At 40.9% G+C, this 23,020-nt stretch overlaps 1 protein-coding gene across 2 annotated transcripts; it reads right to left on the minus strand.

Moving 5' to 3' along the window:
* Positions 1–1,640: 1,640 nt before the first annotated feature.
* Positions 1,641–16,959, minus strand: ARL13A (ARF like GTPase 13A). 2 transcript variants are annotated; one of them, XM_084789961.1, is made up of 10 exons: positions 16,581–16,959; positions 14,183–14,257; positions 13,758–13,828; positions 8,838–9,087; positions 7,774–7,879; positions 7,115–7,299; positions 6,201–6,381; positions 5,929–6,109; positions 4,490–4,579; positions 1,641–4,370 (listed from the first exon to the last, which is right to left on the minus strand). In XM_084789961.1, the coding sequence occupies exons 2-10, from the start codon at positions 14,233–14,235 to the stop codon at positions 4,363–4,365; spliced, it is 1,125 nt and encodes a 374-aa protein (XP_084646087.1). In that variant the 5' UTR covers positions 14,236–14,257; positions 16,581–16,959; the 3' UTR covers positions 1,641–4,362. The 2 variants fall into 2 exon arrangements, with proteins under 2 accessions (XP_084646087.1, XP_084646088.1); XM_084789962.1 differs by lacking the exon at positions 16,581–16,959 and having other exon boundaries at positions 14,183–14,701.
* Positions 16,960–23,020: the final 6,061 nt, after the last annotated feature.

Consider the following 23,020-nt stretch of genomic DNA (forward strand, 5'->3'; position numbering starts at 1 on the left):
GGAGACACATTCTAAAGTAAAGCTTTTAATTTATTCTTAAAAGTACAATCTAGGGGGGCTGGAGAGATGGCTCAGAGGTTAAGAGCACTGACTGTTCATCCAGAGGTCCTGAGTTCAATTCCCAGCAACCACATGGTGGCTCACCACCATCTATAATGAGATGTGGTACCCTCTTCTGGTAAAAAATACTGTATACATAATAAATACATCTAACGATCGAACCAAACTTACCCCTAAATAGTATTAGCCAATGTTTAGTGTGCTGAGCCCTATGCTAAACATCTTATATAGATTACTTTTTAAAAATTTTCAAACTGGCTTGGGAGAAGGTTTATTCTTATTTCTCCCTGGTGAGGGGACAGTTATTGTTGTTTCTGACTTCACAAGAAGTTACCAAGTCATCTAGCTTGATATGGGGCTTGGAAAATGTATCAGCAGCCTGCAGAAACAAAATTAAGCTCCACTCTGATTAAGCTCTCTTCTTTTTTTTTTTTAATGTCAAGAATTTTAATGGACTATTTTACCATAAAAAACTAAACTCACATATATACCAATAATTTGATTATATATATATATGTATGTATATATATATATATATATATGAAATAACAAGTAGCAATTATTTGGCTTGTTAAAAACAGTGATGATTTAAGGAATTTGAATTCAAAGATATGAAATACTCTTGAGAAAAGCAAAAAAAAATTAATAGTTTTACAAAAATAATCCTCTTTTGAACATGCTGAGTATGGTGGGATGTTTTCCTATATAAATAAACTTCACAAGTGCAGGAAGTATCAGAGTGACACAATGATAGGACAAGACTCCCCACCCACTCCTCCCATCTCCAAAACCAATAAAGGCATGTAAGATAAACATCAGAAAAATGACAGCTGGGTAGGTCAACACAAGAATCATCTTTAAAACTTTTGTGACTGATAGAGTCTATTTGCAGGGCTGGCAAAATGGCCCAGCAGGTAAAAGAATTTTCTGTGATGCTTGACACTTGAATTTAACCTCCAGGAACTACATAGTTAAAGGTGGGAACTTAAACCGGGTGGTGGTGGCACACGCCTTTAATCCCAGCACTCGGGAGGCAGAGGCAGGCAGATTGCTGTGAGTTTGAGGCCAGCCTGGTCTACAAAGTGAGTCCAGGACAGCCAAGGCTACACAGAGAAACCCTATCTCGAAAAACCAAAAAAAAAAAAAAAAAAAAAAAAAAAAGGCGGGAACTTATTTCTCCAAGTTGTCCTGACTCCCATATGCACTGCTAGTGATGCTCCCTAAATAAGGAAAAAAATGTATAAAGAGGGGGAGGAGGGCCTATTTAAAAAAAACTGCTGAAGAAAACATGTATGAAGTGGTATGAGCCTTTAATGCGAGTATGAAAGAGGGTCATGAATTAAAGGCCAGTGTGTGTGCACGCACACACACACAAAATAAATAAATGAAATGTAAAAAAAAAAAACCCACATGACTTTAGCATCTACTTAGAAAAATTATTTTGTCACTCAGAAATACATCCATTACATAAAGGAAAGTGTGACAATGTACTGTAATTCAGGATTTTTTTTTTAGAAAGGGTCTCTCGTATCCCTTGGACTTGCTATGGTAGATCCACCTGCCTCTGCCTCCTGAATTCTGGCATTATAGGTGTACACTACCACATACCATTTTCATTGCTCTCGGGGATAGAATCGAGGGCATCAGGTGCTACCCACTATGCTACATCACCAGTTGAAATTGAGTTTTGTTAGCAGATGTTTAACCTAAATTCTCTACCTTATTCATATTTGTAGGCTACTTGCTTACCTTCCCTGTTGGCTGAGAACATATTCCTGCCTAATAGACATATGCCATGAGAAAATGCGTGTAGATGATCAGTTCTCTTTAAAAAGTTGGTTTTATTGGCTGGATGTGGTGGCGCATGCCTTTGATCCTGTCACTTGGGAGGCAGAGGCAGGCGGATCTCTGTGAGTTTGAGGCCAGCCTGGTCTACAAAATGAATCCAGGACAGCCATGGCTACACAGAGAAACCCTGTCTTCAAAATCCAAACCAAACTGACCAACCAACCAACACATGGTTTATGAATTGCAGTCTCTTATAAGACTCTTTGCTCCTGTGCTGAGGATTGAGCCTGCTGCCTTGTGCAGCCCCAACTCTGAAACTTCTTTAGTAGAGGCATATGCTGCCTTCCAGGCTGACTGCATAACTCTCTAATAGGGAAAGTGGATGGAGTGAGAAGAGTGAAGTGTCCCAGGGAGACTGCAGGCTTGGACACACAGAAGATGGGGATCTAGGGAACATTTCTGCCAGTGTCCAGTCAGACCAGATTGGGCATGTTATTTCCTCATTTGCATAACATAGGTTTGAACAGAGAATCTGTAAGGTTCTTTCCAGTGCCACAGCTAATTAGCTGAGCTGACAAGCATATCGAAGACACATGAGGTGAAGACCCATAAGGCATTTAAAGTGGTTCCTTTGGATATAAGAAAGCAGCCTTGGTGTGCACACAGTGGTGGTGCATGCCTTTGATTCCAGCACTCTGGGTGGCCGAGACAGGAAGATCTCTGTGAGTTTGAGGCCTACATAGAGAGTACCTCAGGATAGCCAGAACTACCCAGAGAGCTGGAGGAGGAGGCAGGGGAAGAAGAAGATGAGGAGGAGGAGGAGGAAGAGGAGAAGGAGGAGGAAGAAGAACAACAACAACTTTCAGGCAGAGTTGTAAGACAAGATTTTAGTTGAAAGGTTACCTATCAAACAATGGGTTGATTGGCTTATGTGCTTCCTGGAAAAGCAGGAGCACGGTTATGGAGTTGGGATTTATATTATTTATTTATTTAGTATGTGTGCATGTATGCGTGTGTGTAAGAGTGGCCTATTTGTCCGTGGTACTCATGCATGTGTATGGGGGTGTTCATACACACCAATGCCAGGAGATACCCCAAGCTTTGCTCTGCATTGCTCTTCTTGAGACAGTCTCTCACTGGACATGGAGCTACGCAATCAGCTAGAAAGTCTCAGTGGTTCTCTTGTCTCTGCTCCTTAACGTACTGGGATTACAGGTTCATGCATGCTCCCATTCTGCTTTTTCTTTTTTGACACTGGTGCTGGGATCTGAGCTCAGGCCCCCATGTTTGCATGTCAAGTCCCCTTATCCACCGAATCATCTTTACAACCCCTGTGGACTGGGGCTTTAGTTTAAAGACTAGTTCTGTTGTCCTACCTCCTAGTGGATGCCCAGGAACAAATGATCTAATCCCTCTGAAGATCAGTTTCTGCCTCTGTGAGATGGAGATAGTAGAGCAGACATCATAAGCTTTGAAGACGAAAGGCAATAGTATATGTAAAGGAGTTAGCCCAGCATCAGACAAAGTGGAAATGCTCAATCAACCATGCCTGCTAGCACTGTTGGAACACTTATGACTGGTAACTGAATTCTCCTCACACAGGCATGGATACATTTCCACATTTTTCCTGGCTATGGCTTTCTCTTTCTAGAGGGAGGTGAAGAAATGTATGTGTGTGTATCTCTTTGGCCCAAGGTAACTCTAGCTAGGCAGGTTTGGATTCCATTCTTTGCTCTGCTTTTTTACAATATCCTCATCTATGAAATGATGCCAAGTGTACTACCTGCCCAGGAAGGTTGCCGATATGACAACAGATGGGAAGGACTTAGCACTGTGCCTGGTATCCAGAAAACACCCATGATGAAGGTGAAATAACAGTAATAGTAAGGAGCCAACACCATCCCAACCACACCACCCTAGGAGCCAAGTAGGGATTGACACAGGTTAAGAGACATCAGTTGCTGTTCCCTGAAAGGCTAGCAAAGCAATGTGGTTTCTCAGACAGTAGCTGGGTACTTAAAACAGACCTGGTTTTGGAGGAATGACTAAAAGCAAAACAAAACAAAACAAAAACGATCGAGTAGAGCATCATTCCTATTTATTTTGCCAGTCCCTTTATACTTGAGAACCTTAAAGAGAAATGTATGATTCTAAAGTAACCCTGTTCTGCTATGGCTCACTTTCAGTTGTGCACGACATCTTATTCTTAAGCATCTTTTGTCAGGAGCATCTCAGTATGGGTGGAAAGTCTCTGCTCTTCTTTGCTGATGTGGACAGCATCTAACTTCCTAAGGCTCCCGGTGAGTATAGGATGAACTTACTGGCTATTACACTGGTATGCAGAAACAATTGTTCTCAAGGATGTTACGTTAAAATAGGTGAACTTGTACGTGGGCTGTAGAGGCATTATCCAATAAGAATCAAAGACTGGGTGTTCCTGCTGGTTCTGGAAATGTGCTCATTTACTATAAGGTGGTAGAGGGATGATTCTTTTGCTGTCCCTCCATTCTTCCTTTAGTAGTCTGTTAAGTCAAATCAGAGAGAGAGAAAAAAATATAGCCAGTTTTACAAGTGAAGCCAAGAGGCACTCAATCCTCCTTCCTAAGCACACACATTCGTAGACAAATTAAGGACTACTAACCGCAGGAACGGAAGGCTCCTCCACAGGAATCTTTCAAAAACATTTCTTCTTCGGTGTCCCAGGAATCTAGTCTCTTTTTTGGCCTACGAGCTGAGGGTGTAGAAATGAAAATGATCTTTGCTTTTGGATAAAGGTTTAGTGGTAGTTGCTAACATGGAAAAAGACATGCTTTATTTTCTCCCCAGTTTTGTCCTCACCCCTTAGCCCAAGAGCTGTGCCCATTTTCTCCTTCGTGGGTTTGGCTAAGTGCATGTCCCTCAATGCAGGCATAACAACTCAGCCTGAGGTGACAGGACTGCTGACAGTTGACAGTCAATATAATATGTCAGGTGGTGGAAGACTGTCCATGTCAGGAAATGGAAAGATCATCATTAGCATTTAAATTTTTTTTGTTGGTATGTATAGTGTATATGTGTATGTGTTTGTGTTTATGTGTATGTGTATGAGGAGGCCAGGAGTTGACCCTTCACATTTTTTGTTTTTGTGGCATGTTTCACTGATCGACTGGGCTGGGTACCCTAATGAGGTCCAATGCTCCTTTCTCTACTGTGCACCCTCCAGTGCTAGGGTGACAAGTGTATACCAGTAAACCCAGCTTTTATATGGATACAGGGTATCCAGACTCAGGTCTTCATGCTGGCATGGAAGGCATGTTAAGCACTGAGGTACCTCCTCAGTTTCGTATCATTAGCAATGTTAATGCCTCCATAATGTGGATGCATCCTGATTTATTTAGCCATCCCTGTCATTGGACATTTACACTGATTCCAACATTTAGCTCTTGTACTGGAGGTTATAGTTTGAATATTCTTTAGTATACTTTTGTGTACTTCTGTAATTATCTTTGTAGATACCTAAGAAATGAGACTAATAGTTTAAAGGGCTTCCATGGTTTTAAGGGTTTTTAGATTTATTTTATTTTAATGTGTGCGAGTCTTTTGCCTGCATGTACATCTGTGCACCACATTCATGCTTGCGAAGGTCAGAAGAGGGCATGGGGTCCCCTGGGGCTGGAGTTACTGGTGATGGTGAGCCACCATGTCATTGCCAGAAGCTGCACCTGGGTTTTCTGCAAGAACAGCAAGTACTTTTAATCACTCTAGCTCCATTTAAAAGTTCTTAACAATATTGAGAAAAGGAAGGGAAGAGAGAGACAGGCAGCATACCCTTCCTAAATGTTATACCAGTTCGCATTTCTACCACTGGCAAGCATAGCCTTTACATTATCACTACAGCCATCCAAAGATTTTGTGTTAGCTAATGCTAGGGCATCCTTTCTGGCCTGTCAGAAGATGGTGTCCAAGCTTGTCCCATATGTCTTCCGAAAACAGACTATAGTGGGAAGAATGAGTTTAAGTCTCAAAATAGGAATGCTATGGTCGAAAATATGAAGGAAGGCCTATGTAACTCTTTTTGTATAACCAAAGATTCACCACTACCTTTGAAAAGATTGTTGTCAATAGATGAAGTTGACGTTTGTGTATCATAACATTGGCTGCGGCAAGGCTTCTTGATAGTTTGAGCTCCGGTCTTCCGAGAACATTCACCTTCCTCCATGATTACATCCAGAGCAAATGTTACTGACATATTCTTTTTGGGCCTGAGTCGAAAACCATCTTTCTGTATGCCAAGAAGAAGAGGGGAAATTGTCAGTGAGTTTTCAAGAGCTCAATTATTGACCATGGGCAATAACATTTAAAAAGCCATTTACCTGTAGGATTGGCTTTAGGGGCCTAGCATCCAGTGAGCGTTGTATTAGATGTTGTCTTGATTCAAAATGCTGTCTTTTCTCAAAGTGTCTTTGCTCAGCATGCTGCTTATGCTCCGGGCGTTGCCTTTTCTCAAAATGATGTCTGTTGTGGCTTTTGACCGCTCCTGCTCTGTTAGCTACGCTAAAAACATTTGAAAGAAAAAAAAAAGATTTGTAGTAGAAACAGACATTTGTCAAGAGTTTTCTTCTTGTACTGGTACTGGGAACTGAATTCAAGGCTTTCCATGTATGAGGCAAGTGCTTTAGCCGCTGAGCTGTATGCCCAGTCCTCAAGCTTCTTTACCCAGTGCAGCCACTGCCCTACCCTTTCCCCATGCCTTTGATCAAGGGAAGTGACAACAGAGCAAGAAGACATTTAGGCCTTTTATTCCTCAAAACCCTGGTCACTTCGTGTTTTATTTTTATTTTTTCACAATTTCTGTCCTTTTCTATCATTCTATGATTTGGCAGATCAGAGAACTGGGGGCTGAGAATTTGCTGAGAGGAACACATTCATCTTTAGATTATTGTCAGCAGGCTCCTTAAAGGGGCACATGTTCCCTCTGTCTTCCACATGGCAATCCAGAGAACAGAAACCCTATTTTCAAGAAACCCTAATGCTGATAGGTTGGCTTTGCCTTTTTTTAACCTATATGCCATTCATCCCACTAAGGTGATTGATGGCATTGTGCCAGGACTGGACTGGCAGTATACCTAGCAATGCTGGTGGGCACTGCCATGGCCCCTGTTGTGCTATCAGAATCTAAAGGAGTTGCTGCCCAGAATTCAAGCACCTCTCAGAATTCATGGGTCATGTTGAAGATTGCCTCCTACTTACATTCTTATCAGTAAATCTTAGAGAGGCAGCTCAGTACCTGTCTGATGAACATCTTTCTCCACAGCCTCTGATGTTCTTGGAGGTTGAGATGTTCATACTGGATGTTTGTTGAGTATGAAGCTCATCGTATTGGTCCTCAATGGCAGCTAATAGCCAGCGCAGCCCTGCAATTATTGGCTGCTGGTGCCTCTTTGAAAGGTTTTTCATAGTTGAACATGGCTCCTGCAAAAATAGAAAAGAAAGCCTCAGACCTGGATTCCTGGATCTTTGGGGCCTAAAGGCCTGATAACTGTCACTGAAATAGCAGAAGGAGGTATGCTGTGCTTAAGTAAGTTCTCAGCTTTCAAGGAGACATTCAACATCCACATCTGAGAGAGTGGATGAGGAGCATAAAAGCTGAGTCCCTTTAATAAATTGGCTACAGTGCCTTCATTGTGTGACCTCAAGCAAGTCACTGAGACCCTATGCCCATTGAACTTTCTCGCCTATAAAACGGGATATTAAAATCTTACAGAACTGCTTTGAAGGCAGAGTGTAATATTTGTTATCACTGTCAAGTTAGAAATCATCCCTGCAGATGTTGCCTGTCAGGGAGAGAACTTTGACTCCAAGCTGACATATGGGAGCTGATGGCAAATAGGGCCCTGGTTATATTCACCAAGACCTAGAGGAAGAGACATGAAATGCTACACTTACCACTCGGCACACAGACTTAGTCTCACTCACTAGCCTTTCCAGAAGCAAATATTCAATGATGTCACAAGGCAAGAGGGCATTCTTCTTGTCTTGTTTGTTTGCCAGGCTAGAACAGGGCATAAAGACAACAAGAAGAGTGAAACGAATGTCAAGTCAAAGGGAAGTGCCAGCACTTGGGAGGCAAGTGCATGTCTGTGAGTTACAGACCAACATAGTCTACATAAGTGAGACCATCTCAAAAACAAAAACAAAACAAAACCAACCAAACAAAAAAAATAGTAAACACAACACAAGCAAACAAAAATAAGGAGTAGGGGAACACTAACTGCTACAGTTCCATGAGTGGGGTTTACCCAGTGAGCTAGTCAGTTTCCTAGCCAATTTTAATGGAAGGAAAAAAATAGTGCAAATTATTTGGATACAAGATAATCCCCAGAGCTTATTCCCCCATGCACTCTATACCACATCTCATACTAATTACAATCACTAATTGGAGCATGAACAGATGTGGAGGTTTTACATTTTTGAAACTCTGCTCATACTCCAGTTAGGGTTGCAAATAAGGAGTGAGAATGCCAAAAAGGGGGAGTTGGAAGGGATGAAGTGTGACAGGCTACTGGAATTATCTCCACCCTGACCCCCTGAAAGGAGTGCCAGTTACATAGTCTTGGGCAATGAACTGAGGGAGGAAGGCATTGAAACTGATTGCATAAAATAGGATATGTTCTCTGCCATCAAGTTTCAGGGACGAAGACTCCAACAGAAAAGAACAAATTGAGTTAAAGAGTCTACAGGAAGAATCCCGGGTTGGGCGTGGGAGGTCCAGATATTATTTCTCTTTTCTGAGGAGTCAGAATTCATTTATACAGTTAAGTAGTATATCCCATGTGACCATGTGTGGTAGAAGGTGGCTCTGGAAAACAGTCACCAGTGAATTGGGCCTTTCTACTGCATTGAGCCTAAAGAGGTCTCACTCCTTGTGACAAAAGAAGCCCTTCGTCTTTATACCTTTCCCAAGGCACAAATTGGTCAAGGGAAAGCAGGACACAAAGGCAGAAACTTACATTAAGATGGGCTTCCCTGCTATCCGTTTATCAAACATTATACGCGTTAAGACGATCTTCACTTCCTGTATGCGTGCTACATCGCTAGAATCCACGACAAAAACAAGCCCATGTGCCTCGGCATAGTAGCTTGGCCATTTTTCTTGGCCCTTTAGGTCTCCAGTCAGGTCATAGACAGATATTTGATAATCATCGAGTAGAAGTGTAGTCTGTGTTGGTTTCATATTGCTGTGTGTCTTGCTAGGAATTACTACAAACAGAAGGAGGGGAGAGATGACCACAGTGTGACAAAATGTAGTTAGATAAATTTGCTCATCCTTCTCAGTGCCTGCTCTCAGAAACCCTCATTGTCATGGACTCATCTTTCTAGTTATTTGATATTTTTGTTTATTCTGTTTTCTGAAACACAGTTTTTCTGTGTAGCCTTAGCTATCCTGAAACTTACTATGTAGACCAGGCTGGTCTGGAACTCACAGAGATCCACCTGCTTCTGCCTCCAGAGTGCTGGAATTAAAGGCATGCCCCACCGCTGCCCAGCAAATGCATCTTTCTAAATCACTCTTTTTCTTCTGCTGCCTTTCCTAGCTTTATGACTTCAGTGAGTGGACAATGTTTCTATCCAAGTTACCACAGCCTACATACAATTTAGGTCTTGTTTATTGAAGAAAAACTTTCCTCATAACCATCCTTAGTCTGTAAAAAATGTTATCCACCCTGTGTTTACTATTACTATAACATATATTAGAGTCATAAATTCTATTGTTTACTTAACTGAGTTATAAGCAGCAACAGGAAGGTGAAATCTAAATTTTACCCATTATATTCATGAAACTGAGCACAGATGCTGGCACACAGGTACTCAATAAATGTTTGCTGGCTAAGTGTTAGTCCTTTCTCTTTTGCAGTTTCTTCAAGGCCCAACCACCGCATTCTTCAGGAAATCTTCTCTGCCCTGCGTGCCCACCTCTCACTGCTCTCTTTCAGCACATTGTTGAAGTAGTCACTGACCTATATTTGTGCTTGCCCCCTGCTTACAGTGTCTATCATTATGAATGAGGACATGAAGTGTCTCTTCCAAGAAACCGTGCCATATGTGGGCACATTTCCCATGTAAAAGCTTTGCCCAGAATATAATATCCTGTAAGGAATTAAATACCCAATTCAGCTCCTACTAGAAATGCATTTTACAACAATAATCTTCATGTGTTTTCCAGTTTCTTGAACTGATGGTTATGGTCTAAGTTTCTGCTTACATTAGTAATTAATAATTTCATAGATTCTTGACACTATTGGTATAGTGGAATAGAATCAGTTATTTATTTGTAGTCTTAGATATATCTGTGATATTTCCCATAGGATTGCCAAAGTAAATCTTTAGGCTAAATTCCTAATATGCTTTCAGATTTTTGGAATTCTTGTTTATATATACTTATGAACAGAGACATAAATCTGTATGAGTGTATAACATGGGCACCATACTTTAATGTGGTTTTATAACATTTTTCATGTTTATCAATGATCTTTTTAACTATAGCTTTCAGAGAGCACATACATTTAAGTCATAATATTGATACGACATTTGCTATTTAAATTAGACTACTTGAGTTATACACATAAGTAACATTACACAGACTGAGCAGGTTGTACATATGTATTTAGGAATATATACACACATATGTGTATAAAATAACAATTAATTATAAAGGAGGCTGTGAATTTGAAAGAGAGCAAAGATGGTTGTATGAAAGGGTTTGGCGGGAGGAAAATGAGGGGAAAATGATGTAACTTCATTATAACCTCAAAAAGTTAACAATTAGAGTAAAAAAGTGAATAGGTTAAAATTCCAAAAGATATTTTAGAAATCTTGGTTTTTTGCATCTCAGAAAATTTTATTTTTTTTCCTGTCAGAATATAACACTTTCTCTTGTTTTTTTCTTCTTACTAAAAACTAATTTCTTCAATAGTGCAGTCTGTTGCTGATGACACTAGATGCCACATAGAGTAGTTCCTTGTCAGTTTGCATTTATCTTATTTCCTCTTCATTTGTAAACACCCTGAAGGAACATTCCAACTCTCATTCATCTCTATATCCCTGGCTGAGTGTGTCATGAAGAAATGTGGTTTGGGGGTAGTGTGCTTCACAGTTACCTGGATGTGTTTATTAGCCCCCACCAAGTGGCTTAAAAGCTCAGGCTCTCTAAGCTTGGGATGGAAGCATCTCTACCATTTGGAACAAATTGGTTATGGTGAAGCATGGTCCTGATGTGATTCTTCTGACCTTTACAATTGTGAGTCACTGCTCCTGAGAACTATGACACTTAGGTGTGCTTGTGTCTCACCATCATCTGTTGGAAGTGAGGAGCATGGGCCCTTCCTCACCAGCCTGAAATATGTGAGCTTCTTGATGCTGGCCTTAAGAGGTCAGAAGGCTTCCCAGGTGATCTCCAAATTTACCTTCCTGATTTCTAAAAATCTTTGGGGCTAGTCTTCATTCTCTGAGATTTGGATTACACAGGGGTGGTCCTCAAGCGGTTCTTTTGAAAGCACTCAGTTTGAGCCTGGAGAAAGGCTCAGTGGTTCAGAGCACTTACTACTTCTCTAGATGGACTTGGGTTCCTGCATCCTCATGGTGACTCAAACCTGTCTGTAATTTTAGTTCCAAGGGATCCAAATTCCCTCTTCTGGCCTGTAGGCACTACATGCCATGTGCATGGAACACATATACACATACAGGCAAAACACACATACATGAAAATAAATATTTTTAAGTATCTAGGTGATTGGAATATATAGTCAGATTTGAGAGTCACAGATTAATGAGTTTAGTGCAGCTGTCTGTGCTCATGTTTGGGTTTCTTGCCCCATGTGATCATGCCATGCAAAACAATTGCAGTGTCATTAATAATGATGGCTTGTACGCCAAACTATTTTGTAGCTGGTGTCTTTAAATATCAATATAACTTACTATCTGTAGACTGGAATTTCTTTCCTAGACAGTTATCTGTTTATGGCATTCATCTTAAAACAAACAAACACAGGAACAGGAGAAATGACCTGTTCAGTTTTGGGACAGAGTAATCTACTAGGTTGACTCTAAGTGGACCTGCATGAACAGAGGTGGCCCAAGACATTCTTCAGAATGTGACATCAGTGCTCATTAGGACGTCTCTGTGAATGAAGTCACTGCCATAAGGCAATGCATGTATGAGCCAGCCCCAAGTTATTCACTGAGCACAAGGCAAGTTATGCAAGGCAAACTACATCTACTGTGTTCCAGGAATCAGAATGGAAAACAGACACTAGTCTTGAGGGAATAGCTTGTTGTTAAATTCAGAATGAGAGCTTCCCACACTTGGCTGGCCATCAGAAACACCTGGGGAGTTCTCACAGTGTGAGTTCCCAGGCCCCACCCAGACCTAATTGGGAATCCAGTGCTGTGGCAGGTGGAGCTCTACTAAACTATCCTCATTCTTGTCAGTAATCTTGTGACTTGGCCTGCCCGGTTCTTTGACTTCCTTGTCACTGTTTACCTTTGATCATCTCTGCTTATCAGAACTGGGGGATGCGAGGAGTCAAGTGTGCTGCATCTAAGGGGGCACACTAGGCTGAGGCATTAGCTCATCTGCACTTGGAGGTCCTATTGGGGCCTGAGGGTGAAGTTCTGAAAAGGCAATATGTAGTCTCAGGAGACTGTTGGAGAACCTTCATTTCATGAGTAATTATTGAAGATACTGGCAGCACAGACTCAGAGAGGAAAAAGATCCATTTCTTCCTCTCGTGGGGTTTCCAGTTTGGTTTTGGAACTGTGCAAGGGTCTTGGGATAAGTGCATGCTAGAGGGGGTGAGCAAGGAATGTGGTGCCAGGAGTAAAAGAGGGCTTTCCTGCGGCCAGGCTGTGGATTGAAGGGCTTGGTTAAGTAGATGACAGAGGGACGAAAATGCAGGAAATGCAGCCGTGTAAAGTACAGTAGTGTGGAAGAGGAAATGCAAAGCATTTGCTATTGTATTAGACTACTATATGTGAGGAACTTGGGAAATGAAGCTGGAAGAGGAGTCACAGGCCCAAAGAAGGCCCTGTGTGTTGGTAAGGTGGGTACATTTTGCTTCAAAAAACAATGGGGAGACGTGGAGCACTACTGAGCAGTGGAATGTCATGGTCAGATCTTTTTGCATCTCTTTGATAACTAGAGGAACAAGTAGAAACAAGCAGATCAGCCAAAAGGCCACTATTGTTTCAAGGAAACTGAAAACGTAGTCTTCAAGTAGGAGACTATGGGCACAGGTGTCAGGGCAACCTTTTGCTATACCTTGCTAAGGTTGGCAGGTTGTATAAAAATCAACCATGTCATCATACTCATATTGATTCAATAAACAGTGATGATGAACTGGACTCTGTGTTGACCTCTGAATGATTAAATATTACCTGGGGCTTCCCAACTACTATAGCAGATTCCTACAATGCTATATGACTGCTTCTGGAAATGTCGAGGTATTACGATGGAGATGCGTTACTATACTCGAAGTCATAACATTTCTCAAGCTCTACCTTTCAATATCAGTGGTCACAGAGTTTTGTGTTATTGCACTTCTTTATTATGCTACACTTGTCTCTTATCTAGGCCAAATCACACATGAATTGAGCTGTCAAATTACGAAGCATTTCAAACATGCTATCCTTGAAAATCAACTACAATGCTTTACATATTGTAGCTCATTCATATTGACATCATGTGAGGACCTTCAATTGGGACATTTTACAAAGAGAGCAGGTGACAGACTATATATAAACAACTTGTTAATACCAAATGAGGAGACTGAGATATTTATCTTTATAAGGAGAAACCGAGGGCCAGGAAGTCAGGCTAAGGTAGAATGAATACTGGCAGACCTACAACAGAAACTAATGATCTTAGTTCTTACATCTTTGAAAGGCTGCCACAAGATGACTTTTGCCAGAGTTGTCCAAGCCAACGACAATGATAGTCACATTCCTGGAAGAGGAAAAGAAAAAAATGTGTCAAAGCCACAAAACCATTCATTTTCATACTAAAGAATTCTATTCTCTTTTTAGTGTTTGAAGCTTTGCTTGCAATAGTCTCAACTCACGTATCATAAAAAGCCCCTCCACAGTGGCAGGAATGGTACTCCTTCCAAATCCTCCAAGGATGCTTTTCCCTCCCTGATACAGTCCATATACAGACTGGCCTTCCTCTCAACTTTGTTCCCAATCTCGTACTTGCTGTTTAATTACTTCCCAAATGTGTCATGATCTTTTGTCCCTTGTGAAACCTGAGGACAATACTTGGGATTCCAGATTGGATGTAGAAAGGTAGTTATAAAGTTACCTTTGTTCTGTGGTCTTTTGACGAGACCAGCAGGCAGTCAAAAGTCGGAACATGATTCAGCTTGGTTCTTAAATACTGAAGGATAAAAACAAATGACAAATCACACCAATTGTGAATTAAGTCAGCTTGTCATTATACAGATAGTGATAAATAGAAAGTCTGTAAAGTGTTAGAATTCCATTGCATCATTCAACCCAACCTAATTTGCAAATGCCATAGTCTGGCTATTCTGAGTTCCAGTGACAGTTTTGTGGTAGTACATAGCTTCCTACAAAATAGGGTGACTTGTTACTAAAGCAACCTACCACACAAACACAATCAGATGCACCCTATCTGCTTAGCTAGAGTTGGTTACTACTATGAATATCCTCATTTGGTCTTGAAGAAAGGTGGGATGATGCACCAGTGTAGTTTAAAGAACTATTGGGTGACCTGTTTTACGTAACACTTCTCTATTGGGCTTGGTGCTGTTATTGTCTCAGACTCAAAGGTGCAGGTGTTGTTGACCAATTTTTCATAGACTCCATCCAGTTCCTAAAAGCTATAAGAGACCTCACACATCACCTAGAGTAGACTAATAGATATTAAACTCCAATCCAAGTGCCCCACTGCCAAAAATTACATATGTTTCTCAAAAAAGTTTAATCTGCTATTTGACTTGGAAATGATAGCCTAAGTAAAGACAGTTTAGGCAGCTGCTTCGAGATCCATGTATAAATACTTTTTTTTTTGAGATAGGTTCTTACTTGGTAGTTCTGGCTGGCTTGGCACTTGCTACATAGACCAGGATAGCCTCAAACACACAGAGTCTCTGCCATTTGAATGCTGGGATTAAAGGCATGTGCCACCACCCCTGGTTTCATTCCTTTTTATGACCCCCAAAATAGTAGGTATATCGAATTTTAGTAATTTACTTATCAGCTGATGGACATGTGGATTGTTTCTACTTATTGTCTTAGAGATAATGCTACTATAATCCTGTGTGTATAAGTGTGTGGCTATATGTTCATTTCTTTGGGGGATCTTCCTGGGAGTAATTTCTATGTCGTATGCTGCATCTGTGTTGAAGTATTCAAAGAATTACTGTACTGTTTTGCAAGGTGGCCATAACATTTTACACTGACACCAGCAAATGTTAGAGAGTTCTATTTCCTCCACCTGTGCAAAAAAGCTTATTGCTGTCTTAATATTTTTAGCTTTTCCAGCAAGCATGACATGCACTCTCATTATGATTTTTCCTTATGTTCCTCTAATAGTTTATTTTGTTGGAGCCCAGAGTTTAAGGAAGACCTGGTGGGGTTAAGGAAAGATGTCATTTTGTACCTATATGGGCCTTGCCTCACTGTTTGTTGAGCAGTTTGTATGCCACTTATTAATGGATGACTTTCTGCAGTCATTCAGTCATCCCCTGTTTTGGAGCATTGTTATTTTCAAACAGAGACTCACATCCCATAGCTTGTATTTGAGTACAAGTCACTGTTTCAGGAAATTGGCTTCCCTAGAGATCTACTGGACAATGGCTCTGGCTTGTATCAGACAAAAGAGAAACAATATATTTGACCCATGATCAAAAGCCAACCTTACTACCAAGAAGAGACTTGATATCCTATGAGCATATACAGGGGGAGGTAATCCCCCCCAGGAACAGTCATAGGGGAGGGGAATAAGGGGAAAATGGGAGGGAGGGAAGAATGGGAGGATACAAGGGATGGGATAACCATTGAGATGTAACAAGAATAAATTAATTAAAAAAAGAAAATGAATTAAAACCCTTATTTATTGAAAAAAAAAAAGCCAACCTTACTTAATCTTGCTCATGAGCCTAGAGCCTAAAAGGACAGAGTCAGTGATGGCTGTTACCATTTGATGCAAGGCTGGTAATATCTTTATGTCAATTTCTTTTTTAGTACATTGTATTAGTGTATATTAATTGTACAAAACAATGTATTTCATCAGTATACTTTAGTATATGTATATAATGTACTTTGATTCTACTTACCCACCATGATTCTTTCAACTCTTCCCCTTGCCTTTCCCACTACCCACTAGTATTCCTTCAACTTTTTTGTAATTAAGAAAAAAATCCAGATTATATTCATATATCCTAATCATTCGTAGAGCTCCTTAGCTTGATCTTAGTCTCTGTTTGTCCAAATTGGCACCATACAAGTTATTCCTTTAACAGGTAAGAGGGGTAGGTAGGATAACCACAATGAAAATCTAGTCAGTCTGGCTTTAAAGACTGTATATTGGGTCAGGTATTTGAGAGCGACCTGAGTGACTAGAGGGTCACTGATACTATTATGTCTGCAGCCTCCACTGGACAGCCTCGAGTGAAACACTTAAAGTTAAGCCTGTAAGTGCCGGTAAAGTGAAGATATCTATGTATTTGGCTTACCTTGAGGTGGTTGATTATTTATCTGGTAGCAAGGTGGTTTTCTGGTTGAAAAAATGTTAGCTGTGTTGAATTTCAGAAAGATTTGTTGAGCTTTTTAGCCTTCTGGATAGATTAACACAGCCCAGATGTCCACTTAAAGGGCAGGCAATGTTTTAACAATGGCTGTCAAGGTTCTAGCATATCTATGGTAACCACTTCCTAGTCCTTAGCAACCAATCCCTTTCCTTGTATGATTACAGATAATTATTAAGTGAACTTTTATTCATTGTAGACTTTATTTCCTTTTTAAAAATACATATAGAACTTCATGGGCTTATTTAAGTACTTTATATGAGCTCATTTAATCCTTATTGCAAGATGACAAAGAAAAGACTGCCTTTATTTTTCTGTTAAGAGATGAGAGTCACAAAGAGCCTAGGTAGATTGGCAGAGGTTCTCCAGCTAGTTCTAAGGCCAAAATTCAAACCTAGGCAGTCTGGCTTCAGAGTCTGTGTATTAGGTTAGGGATTACACAGACTCTGTGAGAGTCAGGGTTCTAGAGGAGCTGCGTATGCTCTGGGCCTCTGTATTTCATCTGTACATACTTTTTCATACTTAGTCTTCCTTAGTCTGAGGGCTAGTTTTGTGTCAGCGTGACACAGACTAGAGTCATCTGGAAGGAGGGAACCTCAATTGAAAAAATGCCTGCAGTAAGATCTGACTGCAGGGCATTTTCTTAGTGATTGAGGGGGAGGGACCAGACCATTGTGGGTGATGCCAACCCTAGACTGGTGGTCCTAGGTTCTATTTTTTTTTAAAAAAGCAGGCTGAACAAGCCATATGGAGCAAACCAGTAAGAAGCACTCTTCCATCTGCATCAGTTCCTGCCCTGTTTGAGTTTATGTCCTGACTTCCTTCAATGATGAACAAGGATGTGGAAGTTCACAACTCTTTCCTCCCAGAGTTACTTTGGTCATAGTGTTTTACCACCCTGAGAACTAGAAGTCTATTGCTTGATGTTATAGAACTAAATATCTATGGTTATAGTCACTTAAGTTTGAGGCTGTGGTGGTTTGATTAAGAAGTGTCCCTTACAATACCACATGCTAGCAAATAATAACACCAGCATTAGTAATGGGTTACTTCTAAGTTGTTGGCCAGTGAGGTCCCATAGATCTCCACATATTACAGGCTATTGCTGCTGCTCTTGATTACACTCCACAATGTGATCGTAAGACTATTGCTGTGGCAGTAGAGATTGCTGTGGCTTAGTGGTTAAGATAATTGGCTGCTCTTGTAGAGGACCCAGGTACAGTTCCAAGTATTCACTTGTTGGCTCACAACCATCTGCAAGTCTAGGTCCAGGTGATCTAACACCTTCTTCTGGCTCCATCAGCACCTGACCAGTATATGCAAGCAAAACACATGAAACCTTTAATATATAGGTTTAAAGACCATTGGTAAAGGCACCACATCTTTGAGTGATAAAATATGGAGAAATCAAGCTGACCTGGAAGCTTCGTCCCTACTAGATAACTTTCATAGTGCTGGGAGGTGCTGTGCATCCTACTCGAGGAAAAAAGTAGTCATCAGTCTTACATAGCTGCAAGCCTTATGAACAATGATGACTGTTCTAGTAAGATATGGCTACTGGTACAATAATGGTACAAATGATACGCGACTATTCAATAAATCAATAAATTCAATAAAAAGGATTTCAGGCTCACTCAATGAGATGGAACCTATACCTGGCATCATTATCAAGGTCAAGAACATGTTTCTAGATAAGTCATAGGTTCCAGGGGTACAACCAACTACCATTGTTCTGTTAAAAGGGCATAGTATTAAAACAACTCCTAATAACCCTTGTCAAAGAAGATTCTTCTTAGTAGACAGTTGTTAACACAGAGACCCACAAACTACTCATCCTGCAGAGAACAAGTGACTGTAATGTACCATTCTAAATGGGCCATCTATAACACACTCCTCCCTCCAAGACCCAGGGAAATTCATGGAAGAGGGGGTGGAACAATTCTAAGAGCCAGAGGCAGTGATTAATTACAGGGAAACAACCTTTTCCAAACACAACAGAGAAGCTGCATGTATAAACTTACAGGGATGTTGACAGCATGTGCAGACCTGCGAAATCTTAAGTCAGGCAAAATCCCAGTGTGGAGTGGAAGAGGTGGGTTTGTTTACTGCAAGAAGAATCTTATGATCAAAATAGATTGTGTTAAATTCTCAAAGAATTGGTTTAAAATGGTTTAAAGAAATGCTCCCTCCCTCTGTTGCTCACATATTTTGAACAGCTGGTGGCACTGTTTGGGAGGTTATGGAACCTTTAGCAGGTGGAGTCTTCCTGGGGGAAGTAGTTACCAGGGTCAGGGTTTGAAGGCTTATAACCTCAGCTCACTACTGCTCTCTCTCTGCTGTGTACACGCGTGTGCGTACATGCGTGTGTGTGTGTGTGTGTGTGTGTGATCTCACTGCTTACTTCTCCTGTTGTCATGCCATGCATTTCCTGCTACTCCGTACTCTAGCCCTCTAGACCGTTAGCTAAAATAATCCTTTTCCTCTTTAAGTTGCTTTTAGTCACAGTATTTATCACAGCAACAGAAAATTGATACCAATGGTTATTGCTCTGGGCTTTTGATACTAGTGGTCCTGATAGCTATTGTGATCATTTGATTCTAGCAGCTGTTAGATGCGTCACAGAGTAGCAAGCAGCAGTAACAGCTGGTACTGTTAGGGTACATATTTTATCCAGGCTTCAGGTGCTGGGATCTTCAGCCCTACAGTGATAAGTGGTACAGCTCTTAGACCCATAGTGTCAGGGTGCCTAAGCCACTGACAGCTTCGAGATTTCTGTCTCCCCATAGCTCTTATTTTCTCTGCTGCTTCTGTTCCACATTAATTATACTCTAGCCACACACTTGAGCTCTTCATCTCCCTTATAGTTCCCACTGCTCCTGTGTTTGCTGCTGCTAGGAGGGTAGCGGCTTTTGCCACCTTCACTGCTGTTGCTGTCTTCTTATTTTTTGTGTGTGTTACAAGCTCAGTTCAGTATATTAATGATAAAAGTCAAAGGGAGATAAGAAAAAAAATATTTGTGAGAAGTCTTTAATTCGGTATTAATGCTGCAACACAGCATAAGAGGGTGTCTCTCAGGTAGGCCATAAAGCGTGCCAAACAGCTTGCTTATGTAATCAGAAATGGATGTGGCTGTAGCGAAGGTTCTGTCCTGAGCACAGTAGACATGAAGGACCGTACTTGACCCAATAACAGCAGCCCCTCCTTCAAATGAAGGTGGGTGCTTGTATCAGTCATAAAATGGTCCCTCAAACAAATGAGAGATGCCAATTTCACTAATCAAAGCAGTTCCTGGTGGAAATAAAGGCTTTTATTTTCACAGATCACAGCACAGTTCCTTCTTCAAATGAGGAAACACAGTTGCAGCAATGATAGTAAGTCATCCAAATTAATATCTATATTTGTCCAATCATGACAGAGTCCTTTATGAAAATGGGATATTGCATTTATATCCATCACAGTAGTCCCTGCTGTAGATGAAAATTATTGTATCAATCATGAGACAGTTCCATACGTGTATCAATCATAGTCCCTTATGTAAATGAAGGCCTTTATCATATTAATCATGGTAGCCCATGCAAATGAACAATTCTGTTTGTCCCAATCATAGCATACATTTCCTTGATATCGGAAAATGTTGAATAGGACTGGACGTGGTGTTGCATGCCTTTAATCCCAGCAGTTGGGAGGCAGAGAAAAGTAAATCTCTATTAGTTTAAGGCCAACCAGGTTTATATACTGAGTTCAAAGCCAGCCAGGGTGAGAATTGTATAGTAGAAACATGTCTCAAAATATTGTTGAACATTTTTATATATTTATTGGCCATTTGTTCTTCTTTTGAGAACTGTCTACTTCATTTGCCTATTGTTCGTTATTTTTGTTTTTAATGTTTTAAAATTCTATATCTATTCTGAATACCCCATCAGATGAATATAAAGTGGTAATATAGAATAAATTATAAAGTTAAAACTAACCATGAAATAAAGGAAGGGACAGGGGAAGACAAAAAAGAAAGAACACCAAAGATAAAGAAGCCTGCAAGATGGCTCAGTGGGTAAAGGTGCTGTCTTCCAAGCCTGAGGATCTGAGTTCAAGCCCCAGAACCCAAATGATCAATGGGGAGATCCAACTATGGCATGCTTGTGTCCTCCTACACTCCTCAAAAATGTGACTTAAAAGAAGAAGAAACTGGAAGAGAGGAGGAGAAATTATGGAAGCCAGATGGGTCTAGGGCACCAGGAGAATACGGCCCACAGAATCAACTAAGCAGAGCTTATGGGGGCTCATAGAGATATATGGTAACCATAGAGCCTGCATGGAGTCCATGCTAGGTCCTCTGCATACATATTATGTTTTGTTAGCCTAGTGTTTTTGTGGGACTCCTAGAAATGGGAATGAGGGTTGTCTCTGACTCTTTTACCTGGTTTTGAGACCCTTGTCTTTCCTACTGGGTTGCCTTGTCCATGTGCAGTGTTTGGTTGATTACCTGGGAGACCTGCTCTTTTCTGAAGGGACACAGAAGAAGAGTGGATCTAGGAGAGAGGGGGCAGGCTGTGAGAGGAGGAAAGTAAAGCTGCAGTCAGGATATATTGCATGAGAGAAGAATAAATGAAAAAAAAAAAAGAAAAGCAATGAATGGAACTTGGGTCACCTGGAAGAGCAGCACACAGCTAAGTCATCTTTCTAATCTTTGGAGAGACGTTTTAGTGTTCTAATCATTACATTACATATAAGTATACTATCACAGGCTGCTTGTATCAATTTTTACATGATACTTTGGCTATTTACTTTTAAATGCTCTTTAACTCCACAGTCTCTTTCCCCTTTTCCTTTTCTCTCTGTGTGTGTGTGTGTGTGTGTGTGTATACGTATGTGTGTGCGTGTGTGTGTGTGTGTGTGTGTGTGTGTGTGTGTGTGTGTGTGTGTGTGTGTAAGCCAGAGGTCAGTGTCAGGTGGTGTTCCTTAGAAGCTATCCACCTTATTTCTTCAGGTCTTTAACTATGCCTTGAACTCATTGATGAGTCTAGGCTGTTTAGCCAGACCTGAGGAGCCTCCAGTCTCTGACTCCTTAGCCTTGGGATTGTAGGGCCACCACCATCACACCTGCCTGCCTTATATGTGCCCTGGGATTGAAATAAAGTCCTCCTTTGCACAAGTGCGTTGTTAACTGAGCTGTCACCCTAGTCCCTTTTGTATTTGTTGTTCTACAAGACAGGGTTTTGTTGTTGTTGTTGTTGTTGTTTTTTTGGTAGTTGTTTCTTTTTTAGTCTTCGTGTTTCTTGTTCACATTTGGCAATTTCTATTAATTTGTTGCAAGTTCAGCAATTTGTCTACAGATATTTTAGTGAGTTTTACATCTTGTCATATTTTTAATTGTAAAATTTCTATTTGGCTCTTTTAAGACATTCCATTTCTTTGCTGAGATTTTTGTTTTCTCCCACTTCCTAACGTCTTTCTTTCTTTCTTTCTTTCTTTCTTTCTTTCTTTCTTTTGTTTTGTTCAAGACAGGGTTTCTCTTGTAGCCTTGGCTGCCCTGGACTCACTTTGTAGACAAGGCTGGCCTCAAACTCACAGGGATCAGCCTGCTTTTGCCTCTCTGAGTGCTGGAACTAAGGGCATGTGCCACCATGCTTTTTTATATGAGTATTTTCAGCTGCATTTTAAATGTTGGAGGTATTGTCATGAGATTCTGAATTTTATTTCCTGCTCCTCCTCCTTCTCCTCCTCCTCCTCTGTCTTTTCACCATCTTTCTCTCTCTCCTCTTCTGAGACAGGATTTCATTCTGTAGTCTTGGCTGGCCTGAAACTCACACTATAGACTAGGCTTCCTTTGAACTCAAAGACTGACCTGTTTTTGCCTGCTAGATACTGAGACAAAATGCTCGTACCACCATACTTGGCTTTTTCCCCCAGAAGATGTTTAGATGTGCAGGACAGGTCTGTTAGGGTAGGTAAAGAATTCCCGATTACAGTCTGGTGACTCTTGCAACAACGAGTTGCTCTTTTATCCTTTCTTATTTCAACAAAGAACATGAAAGTGTCCCTCCTCTACTTCTTATTGATACTGTCCTATAAAAATTATGGCTTTAAGCCTGGCCGTGGTGGCACATGTTTTTAATACTAGCACTCAGGAGGCAGAGGCAGGGGAATCTCTGAGTTCAAGGCTAGCCTAGTTTACAGAGTGAGTTCCAGGACAGCTAGGGGTATACAGAGAAACTCTATCCTGAAAAACAAACAGCAACAACAACAAAACCCCCAAAACAAAATAAAAAATACAACAACAACAAAAACCAAGCTTCTATTCTTCTGTTGCTGGACAGGTTAGAAGTCCCGCTCTCAAGTGTGGCCTGGACCTAGACCCCCTACTCATA

This window comes from Acomys minous (genome assembly GCF_964271855.1).
Source record: "Acomys minous genome assembly, chromosome: 7".
In the NCBI taxonomy this organism is placed as follows: Eukaryota; Metazoa; Chordata; class Mammalia; order Rodentia; family Muridae; genus Acomys; species Acomys minous.